We start from the raw sequence: 10511 nt of genomic DNA, 5'->3' as shown, positions 1-10511 counted from the left end.
TGTTCAGCAAGTCCGGTTTTATTAATGTGCACATTTATCTGTTTAAGGGTGTTGGATGCCCTGGAACTGGAGCTACACAGTTGTGAACTGGCGAGTGGTTGCTGGGAATTGAACCCGGGTCCTCTGGAAGAGCAGTCAGTGCTCTTAACTGCTGAGCCATCTCTCCAGCCCCACATGTGGGCTTCTACTAAAGTGCACTGGTATACAGCAGGCACGAAGAGTGTGACAAAATCATTCACTGGAAGAGGTTAAGAGATGTGGATTCCTGAAGCCTGACAGGCAAGGGAAACCTCTCAGGAGTCCCATGTAGAGCTACAGCTGCTTATTTCTCCTCAGCAAGGAGTGGATATCCCTATAGCAGCTTGTGTAAGATAGGTCACTATGGCCTTAGCTGCTGTGACTCCCAGGACCCAGAAACAGAACTCGATGTCTAAGCTAACTTGGTGTGCACACTTCTGGGAGATTTGTTAACGAATGTTTTCATGTGTTTACAGATCAAAAGTAGTTAAGGCAAAATCCATTAGATACAACATCTAAACAGAAAAATACTGGAGAAGAATGGAAAAGCTACTACTGTTCAGAAAGTATAAGATCAAAGTCAAATGACCTTTAGACCAGCCACCAAAATAATAGTAAGTTTATATTTCAGAATTAGAAAATGCTTTAAGCAAAAGAAAATCTAACGAAAGCAGACGATGACAGTAATTCCCTGAACTTTACAGTATAAAGGCCTGTACTTACTTTGTCTAGAGTCATGTCTGGTAGTTCGTCCGCAAGTTCACTTGGGGGGCTGTTGGCACTGGAATTTGTAACTGTCGGAATTGTAGATTCATAGCCGTAGAATGCCAGTAGGTCTTCTAATGGCATATTTCCTTCCTAGTTGAGCAGAGTACAGACACAGACTCAGCAAAGCCATAATCTGAACTGTGGGTAAACTGCAATGCTCTTAAATGTATACAGCACAGCATCAACCATGGCCAAGCTTTAGGTTTTCTTTGTGTGTTGCTGTTGGAAAATACTAAACCTGGAGCTTAATTAGTGTGTTAATGAAAGCAAACAGTTACAACAAACCAATCAACTGATCAACAGACAACTTCACGTCACTTTTAGCTTGTTTCTTTGCAGTTAAGTAACCGTTCACCACTTGGTTTCTTCTCCATGTTAACTGGAGACTCCAAAGGAAACCTTGGCTGAAGCAGCACCAGCAATATTTATAATAATGTCTGAACTCCAACCATCCTTTTTATGTTCTTAGTTCCCAGTGCAAACCCCAGTCCCGTAAGTCTGCTTTGGCTGTAATACTCTATCCCATATGCTGACCCTTGAACTCTGTCCCCAGCTGATCATGTACTTCTTGCGCATACTTGCTTTAACCAGTACAATGTATAGAACACTCATGACCACATTCACAAACAACTTCCAGATAAGCCTGATAACTTACGTACTGCTATCAGGCTACATCAATTAAGAGATTTCTTCCTAAAGTATGCTTATTGGTTTAGTTTTCCAGAGCTTCAAGACAGACAACTTTGTCATAGAGTACACAGTATGGAGATGCTAATGTGGAGCATGTAAACAGTGTCCATGGAGACCACAAAGTAAGTTAAGCACTGACAATGCCTACAGAGATGCTAGATATCCACCAGGGCCCACAGGGATTGTAGGCTGAAGGTCCCTGAACTCTGGTTTCACCCCCATAGATACAGAACTTAGGTATACCACTAAGCATGACCACACACAGAGCTCAGACTAAGCCAGGTGGCACAAGCTAATTCATAAATGTGAAGTCAGCCCAAATTGAGATGAACGGTCAGAACAGAGAGAAGATTACTCAAAAGGGAAAACCAGCATGACTATTCTTTGCATGACCTCAAGAACCCCGGAAAGGTAACCAGCACCCACTCGGTGTCTCCAGAGCATCCCCTCTGGCTCTTCTCACTGCACTGTGGCAGGTGACTGGGCTGCACTCTTTGCCAGCCACCTTATGCTGTCTGCAGCAGCATTTCTCCAAGACGTCACAGGTGACAGCCCTCGGTAGCGGGGCGCCTGCTGCTGTTCCTATTTCCCTGATGCTCTACCATATCCTTTACTGACTTCTAGGTACTCTAGTGAAGGTTACTAGACAGGGGTATAGAAAATTAGAGAAAAACCCTTTCTCTGAAGGAGTTCAGTGCTACGGAGAGAAAAACAGGCTAACTGCCATACAACACAATGGCTGTGATGCCAGCTCAGAAGCTGTGCTCTGAAGCAATGCACCCAGAGAAGGGACCTGACCCCAGGAAAAACAGCATGAGGAGGGGTGTCCAGAGGACAGACAAAGGCTGCACCTCAGGGTGTGATTCACCACGAGTGACAGTGACTGTGTGTCAAGAGGTCGCTAGCTACTGGGACGAGGCAGAGGCCTTGCCTTTTCACAGCTTAGTCTCAGACTGGGAGAACCAACGACACAAAGACATGGAGCTGCTGACTGTGATGAGTGCAAAGAAAAGGAGCCAGAGACAAAGAGTAAGGCTGCAGTCCATTTTCATTGAGTAGTGGAGAGAAGACACAAAACGATCTCTGGCCAAGGCTCTAAGCATGGGACGGAGTCAGGCCAGTGACAGGCATTCCCACCAAAGGAAAGGACACACCTGAAAGCTTTTTCACTAAGCTGCGTGGCTCTAGCTCAGTGGGATGAATGAAAGTGACTCAAAAAGAGAATGGCAAGAGTAGCAAGGACAGATCAAAAGGGCTTCATGGCAAGGAAAGGAACCTGGACTATATGCCAGAGAAATGAGAAGTCACCGGAGAATAACAGAAACGGGAGGGCCAGTGTGAGGCTCAACACAAAGGCCCCTGCAGCCAAGTCTCACTGAGTTCAGCCTGAGAAACACACGATGGAAGGAAAGAACAGACTCCTGAAAAATGGTCTCTGCAACATGTACATAGGTGTGAGAACAAATGCACACAAGTGCACACACACAGAAACATAAAACATGGTTTTGAAAAGGAGAAATATGACAGAATTTTCCTTAAAATACTGGGAAGTTGCATGCAGAAGTTGTGGAGAGACATGGAAACTACTGAGACTCTCATGCTGGCTTTGAATACTGATGAAGTCTAAAGAGAAGTAAAGGGATGAGGTATGCACTGAGGTGGAATCAAGGGAGTTATTAATGTGGGGATGATGGGAGCAGGGACAACTCTCAGATCTCTCCTTGAGCAAGGGGTGGTGACCTTTAGAGTGACAGAAAATCAAGGGGGAAAAGCCTTGTGTTTATTTTATTTTATTTTTAAGGAAATCTATTTAAGAATTTTACAGAGGACACAAGTTAGGTTTGAGAGAACTACAAGACATCCAAGAAGAAAAGTCAAGTTGGCCAGGAGCCTGGAGCTCAGAGAATCTGGCTGGGCTAGAGATATAAATCTGGCATTCATTAGCATCAAGATGATATTTAAAGCCTTGAGAGCTGATGAGATCACCTACAAAAAGGGCAGAGAGAAAAGAGAGGGGTCCGTGCGTTATTGGAAAAACTTCAGAGACAGGAGTTTACAGGCAATGGGGTGCAGCTACAAAATCTTAAAATGGGGTTTTTATTTTAGAAATAGTGTTCCAGACCAAGGAGAATGAAAACCTGAACTAAGAAACAGAATTACTTCTGTAACATATAAGAGACTCAAGTAGTTTTTTAAGTTATAGGATAGCAGGAAGAAAGCTCTATGAGTGTAAAGTGTTCAGGAACTCTGGCCTGAGAAGTCAGCTAGTTAGCAGAGCCGCAAAAGCCGAGGCAGGGTTTAGGATAACAATAATGAGATTAAGGAAAAGTGGAGAGCCCACGAAAGGGCGAAATGAGTGAGAAGATGTGGGGGAGCCCATGGCAGAGGAAGATTGAGGTGCATGAGGAGGGAGGACTAGGAGGTAGGACTCTACGAGCGAATGAAGAGGTGACACTGAGAGACCGAGGCGCTCCCTGTGGACAAACAGCAAAGGGAAATCAAGTGAGAAAAAAGACAAATTACTTGCACGAAAGCTTTGCAATCGATACCACTCAAAGAGGAATCCGGTTTCTGAATTATTTCATAAATGAAGTTTCTATTAGAACTTAGTGATAAAACGCTGTCATGCATTCCCTGAAAAGCTGAATTATTGAATCTCAAGGTCTCTGAGAAAGATCCGCGAGGGCTAGTCCACCTTACAAAGTTGATCCAATCGTGCTAGGGACAGCGTTTACTAGAGCATATACTTTAGAGTCACAGTGTGTGCCGACTGCTGATCATCACCTTGGGTTTATAACCCACCTAACCCTACATCTCCATTTCCTTACCATAAAAAACAAAGACACCATTATTTTAGTCTGATGATCATGTTAGACATTAGGATGCACCCCACTACCTACCACACGTTCATCTATGCTATTTCTTACTCAATAGGCTATCTTACAATCAAAACAGGGAAACAACAGTTGACAGACATCTGATAAGCCAGGCGCACTGCTGGGCAGGTGAACTCAGACTGGGTATAATGCAGATCAAGTTTAGCACCTAATACAATATCCTGGAGATCCCACAAAAAACACATATACATTCTGCATTTTTTGGAAATTTTAAACATTAAGGGAGAATCTACATATTAATAAAATCAGGACTGATAACAACCTTTTAAAAGAGTTAGATCCAAATCTAGAACTACTAAATTAAAACCCTGAAAATCAGATGAAAAATCAAAATTTATGAAGCTGTAATTAAAGCCTTACTTTGCTGTAACTAAACAAATAACAACTGAACCCCAGCCACTAAAGGAAAACTGATTTGGCATTGCTATTCTTATTTTCCACGCCATATGACCAAAAACTTGTTGCACTAAAATACATGCACAGTCAACAATCTAATTACTATAAAAATAAGTCTTTCATATAATTTTGAAAACATTAATACCCTATCACTAAAACTGTCAAATATACTAATGCCTAAATTGTGGCTTCAATATTTAAGATCAATATATTAAGTTGTATAAAAATAAGTAAGTGTAAAATCTCATCTGGAAGTAGTAGGAACTTAGAGCCTCTCGGCCACTGTACAAGGAAAGAAAGATCTGCCTTCTGAACAGGGACACAGCTCTAGGGTTGTCAAAAATTTAAGATCATTATATTCTGCAAAAATGCAGAAGCATCTAAATAGAGACACTGATAAACTCCAGAGACTACAACAGTATACATTTCTTAAATGTACAAACTCAGAGATGGGTATCAAAAAACAAACATGTAATTACCAGCATGTATTAAAAAGTAAAAAGCACGCTGGGTAGTGGCGCATGCCTTTAATCCCAGCACTCAGGAGGCAGAGGCAGGCGAATCTCTTTGAGTTCAAGGCCAGCCTGGTCTACAAAAGCTAGTTTCAGGATAGGTTCCAAAGCTACAGAGAAACCCTGTCTTGAAAAAAAACAAAACAAAACAAAACAAAAAAATTATAACAATAAAAACCACAAAGAGAGAGACTATGCATTTTTAAGTCTTTCTTATTATTGATTTGTTCTTGTTTTTCTTTTTTTTGATTTAGACTGTATGTTAGCAGAAAGGAAAGACTATGGTACAGCCCTGCTTCACCAAGACTAAGGGGGCCATATGTTTGCCTTCCAAAGAAAACAGAAGCACAAGAGGGATGGAAACTCGGCCGACTAATATTATTCTCTATTATTCCTGAAGGCTTTTGTTACTGTGAGCCGATTAGAAATCTTCAAATGATGTTAATTTATATCAAGGTGACCCTATGAAAGCCTTTCACTATAGCTCTAGTGTAAGCGAAGGCTTAAAATTCAGTTCATTTGAATTTATATTGACTTTGGGCTTAAGAAGTTGTGAACTACACTCAATCTAGCCAAGTTTTTAAAAGATGACTGGAGGGTAAAGATGGAATATTAGCAATTTACATTTGAAAGTATGTAAAACTTGTTCATTTTTATAGCAGTACCCTACCAATTACAAGTTTTCCGAAGGAAAAGTATAGTATTTCTCCTATTCTACTACAGAGCTAAGCTAAAGTCAAGTTTGACCCTCAGTGTTCTGAGTAGCTGAAAATCAGTTAAGAGATGAAAAATGAAATGAAAATGTCCTAACTAGGCTACTCTCAAAATAAGAAAATCAGTAATATTTTATTAAGTTAGGTTGAAAAAGAAAGATACATATTGTACTTTTATTTCAGAAAGATTCCAAAAGAATTTACAAGGCTTCTAAGTCTTTATCAAAGTTTGTGTTCTATAATGCTAAAGTAAATCCATTACCTTTTCTAAGTCTTCAATTTCAGAACTGAAGTTTTTACCCTCGTCCATCATCTCCTCTTCTTCAAGAGTTCTTTCGTCATCATAGTCATGGACCAGCATCTCAGCCGTGGGGTCAAAATCATGATCCTCTGAAGACAGAGACCCAACTGGAAGGAAACACACCGAGTCACTTCACACACCTACGAGGTTATTTACAAAAGAAAATAAAAATGTCTGTAGCTTTTCCAGTTGCTTTTGATATTTATATGTGGATTTTATTAAATGAGTTTACTATACACTTTATGGGCTGTAAAGTAAAACTCTGTGGTCTTGAAAAGCTAAGCCAGCAGAAGAACAAGGTAGAGTACTCACAAACACTTTACAGGCATGCAGGCCACGAAAAAGAAAACTCAGAATAGTAATGAAACGATTTCAGCAGCAGGGTCTGACAGTATCGGTCAAATTTTTTATTAGTTAAATTCATTTGCTTAAAATAGCAAGGGCTGGGCATGTAGCAAAGTGGAAGAATGGCTGCCTTGAATACTCATGGCCCTGGGTTCAATTCCTAGTATGGCCAAAACATAAAAATAAACCAACAAACAAAATGGCAAACTGGCAGAAGAATTAAGTTTCCAGGAATGGGAGACTCCCCAAGAATCAGCCAGCAAACTGAAGCTAACATTTCAAACAGACTATATAATTTACAATAACTCTAAGCCTAGACAAAAACACAAAACTAAACAGAAATTTTGAAACAAATTCAACTTTCTGTGAAGCAGCTACATAACAATTTAGTTTATTAAAAGCATGGAATCATTTTTTTCACAGAGCAAGAGTATTTCAAACTCCCCAGAATTAGTCAGACAGACACTAAAATGCAAGCCCATGCTCTGGATTCCTAAGAACTTTTTAAAACTGTGTGAAGGTAACAGAAAATCCTATCTGAAGGATTTGGAAGACATCCCACTGCAAGTAGCTACTGTCAATAAAATTTGTCTATAACACTGTATTATTTTTTACTATAACATCAACAGATTGCAATAAATAAATAAATAAAACTCACTATCCAAAAGAAACAAAATTTATGGAAAGCAGCATTTTCTCCATTTGTTTTTCTCTAGTGTTGAATGCAGGTTTGATCAGTGAAGCTAAGAGCATGGGAAGAAAGTAATACTGAAATCCGGGGTCAGAGGTGGATCAAAGAACATTCAACACAGGTTCCTATATTTTTAAGCAAAATTATTACTATTCTAAAATTTCAAACATTTAAGTTCCATAGGAGATCATTACCAAAACAGTGAACTAGGCCAAAATGTTCACGATGGGCTCCAACTATAACTCAATGTTCCTGAGACTTTTAATCATCAGCCCTCTCCTATACACACAAATAATATACATTTCCATGAGACTTTATTTGCCAGCAGGTTTTTGTTAGTTCTTTAAAGCTTAAAAAAAAGTAGCATATGCTCATTTTTTGTTGAAGTAGATATGGCTTAATTTACTTTTAAAGAGAAAGGTGAATATTTACTAACTAGTTCAAAACCAGAACACCCACCATTATAAGTTTTCTTTCCTGAGAAACATCAGTGGTATGCCAAAGTGTCAGGAATAAAGCAAAAGGCTCTGAGGATCTACTCCTGGCTTTGTCCTTGACTTGAGACCCAAGGCAAGGCATTCAAAATGTCTGGGTCTAGCTTGAGGTTTTCATCTGTGAAATATACAGAACTAACAAAGATGCTCTGAATCCCTTCCTGGGCTAAAAGTCTCTCCAAATATTGGCTAATTCATTAAAAACATAGTGTAAGTGTCTGTTTAGATATCAAAGCCACATCGCCTTTTGGATTTTTATTTAAATTGTGACTTCTTAAATTCAGACAATAATGAAAAATGGAAAAACTACATCATCACCTGATGCTGATAGCCCTTCCCTGAATTTATTACAAAAAACTGCTTGTCTCAAAATTAGGAAAAATTGTAAAAACGCTTCTTTACAGACAACAATCTTAAAAATAACCACAAATTCCTTCTACCTTGTGTTGATCAATTTTACTACCTTAAAAGATAATCAAGTAAGTCTTTGAAAGTTACCTAAATACAAAAACTAAGAATGTAAAGCAAGTGGTTTGTCCCCTCCTAAAGAAAGTCTTGGGGGAGCTGGGGATGATGGAAGTCTCTACACAGAAAAGGAAGGAAAAAGTGCATACACTCCATTACTAACTGGGTGACTCTCGGCAAAATAATTCCAGTTGCCTCCTTGTAAAATACAGGGATGGACAACTCCAGAGGCACCTTTTCTGGACCCTACCGGATGAGACATGGGAGCTAAGACGGAAGGAACTGAGAAACTAAAATATTTTAGCAGATGGGGAAAGATGCCACAACCTCTCTTTCTATGTAACTACACCTCTGCAGATTCCAGGGGCTGCTTCTTTTATCGGATCCCCACAGAGGCTTCTGACTTCTGGACTAGATAAACTAAGATTATCTTGGTTCAAAATAACCACATTAACACTTTTCTGTGTAAAACTTGGAAAATGTGTGTTGCTTTTTTCCTTTTATTATTAGGGGAGCTTTACCTAACTCAATTTTCAATTTAAATACAATACAGGCATTTCTTGAGGGACAAAGTAAAGGAAAATGGAGAGTTAAATTAATAATCTAAGCTGCCCCCAGTTCTAACAAATTAAAAGGACAATTTATTTTAAATAGATAAATAAAAATAAAAGCTAAACTGTTAAAATTTGTGGAAAGTTGACTTGGGATTCACTATTTCCAGCTTGGAAAAAAATAAGCAGGAAAAAAAGTTATGTGAGATTAAAAGACACTTAACTTTTTAAAAAAAGTCTGTCTGCAGGTTTGTAATAAGGTTTTGGGGGTATTTTTTTTCAACATGTACAGAGAATAAGAGCATAAGTATTTCTTCCTCAAACAACGAAATTACCAAAAAGATATAGGAACTCTTTAAGATCCAAATGATGAACAACTCTCAGGATGAATGCCTCTGTGTGCAAGATCCTTTTAGCAACAGATCTTTGAGTCCCTATTTCCCATAGGGACCCCCCCTGGAAGAGGTAAGAAAATGGAACAAACCTGGGCTCGAACTTCCAAAAGAAGCCTGGGAGAGAGAGAAAAGAAAACTGTGAGGTTGAATCGCATAGCAAGGGAAGGAGGCAGTACAGGCAACAGGGCGCAGAGGGGGCGGAGCCGAGCGCTCCCAGGCAGCTGCCAAAAAGTGCAAGACGTAGCTTCGCTCCAATCGCTCCTGGCCCCTTTCGGGCCCCCTCTTGGCTGCCTCGCCTTCCTCCCCAAGTCCCCAGTGTACAAACTAGCAGACACGGGACGAAGGCTGGAGTTGAAACAGGCAACTCCAAGCCACAGTTCGGAGCTCGGCAAGTTACAAAGCCGACAAGCTGAAGGCAGCAGTCGGTTCGCAGCATCAGTCCTTCATCCCGGGCATCTCGGGAGTCGTCGTGCCTCCCCCCACCAACACATACACACAGCTCACCCTGCTCTCCGCTGGCCCCAGGGCAACTCCTCGAAATGCCACCCCTTTTTCCCTGGAAGGGTCTCACTCTCTGAGACCCAACCTGCCCTTTGGGGCGTGGATGCCCCAACTCCAGGGTTCGTCCACTGCCCCAAGCGTAGGCCTGCTAGACCAGGACACTGGTCCCCAACCCAAAGCGGGAGACTCCCCCCCCCAACACACACACCTTACGGGGACCGGAGTCACGGCCCCCGGGGCTGGGACGAGCCGGTTCCTCCCCGGGTGAGCGGTCAATCTCCGGCTCGGCCCCTGCCTCCCTCGTTCTTGCCCAGCTCAGGGGCTCCCGTCACTCCACCCCCTCCCCCAGCTCCCCGTCCCAGGGGAGATGGCCCGGCGGCTCCGCTCGCCCGGCCATCCCGGTCCGGCTCGGGGTAAAGGGGCTCTCGGGCCGCTCGGCCGGCGAGGGCGTCGAGGTGTGGGTCGGACCCTACGCCCGGGGACGCCGCACACCCTAGGTTTCGGGGCAGGGAGTCCAGCTCTGCTCCCGCTGGCCTCGGAGCCCCGGCCAGGAGGGGCGGCGGGGCGGCCGGAGAGCGTCGGGCCGGGCCGGCTCACTCCGGCGGGGCAGTGGCGCAGCCCGCTCTCGGCGCAGCAATCCGGTCGCCGACGGTGGATCGGCAGCTCTCCACCCACCCTGACCCCGGGAGAAGGCGCCGAGCGAACGGCAGCCCGCGTCAGCCTCCCCGGCCCCAGCCCCAGAGCCTCCCCCGGCCCGAGGCTCGCCGCCGCCGC

At 42.6% G+C, this 10511-nt stretch overlaps 1 protein-coding gene across 2 annotated transcripts in view; it reads right to left on the bottom strand.

Moving 5' to 3' along the window:
* The window catches only part of Mier3 (MIER family member 3), a 28428-nt gene extending 18998 nt beyond the window's left edge, over positions 1-9430 (bottom strand). Inside the window, exons 1-3 of one of the 2 annotated variants that reach the window (XM_005356796.3) lie at positions 9326-9430; positions 6257-6402; positions 742-876 (exon numbers count right to left, since the gene is read on the bottom strand). In XM_005356796.3, the coding sequence (XP_005356853.1) occupies positions 742-876; positions 6257-6355 (234 nt within the window). In that variant the 5' untranslated portion in view covers positions 6356-6402; positions 9326-9430. The remainder of the gene's footprint in view (positions 1-741; positions 877-6256; positions 6403-9325) is intronic. The other variant, XM_005356795.3, reaches the window with a different exon arrangement.
* Between the last annotated feature and the right edge of the window lie 1081 nt (positions 9431-10511).

The sequence above is a fragment of the Microtus ochrogaster genome, chromosome 19 (assembly GCF_000317375.1).
Source record: "Microtus ochrogaster isolate Prairie Vole_2 chromosome 19, MicOch1.0, whole genome shotgun sequence".
NCBI classification, from domain to species: domain Eukaryota; kingdom Metazoa; phylum Chordata; class Mammalia; order Rodentia; family Cricetidae; genus Microtus; species Microtus ochrogaster.
Note: the sequence above shows the minus strand (reverse complement) of the source record. Positions and strands in the feature narration are given on the sequence as shown.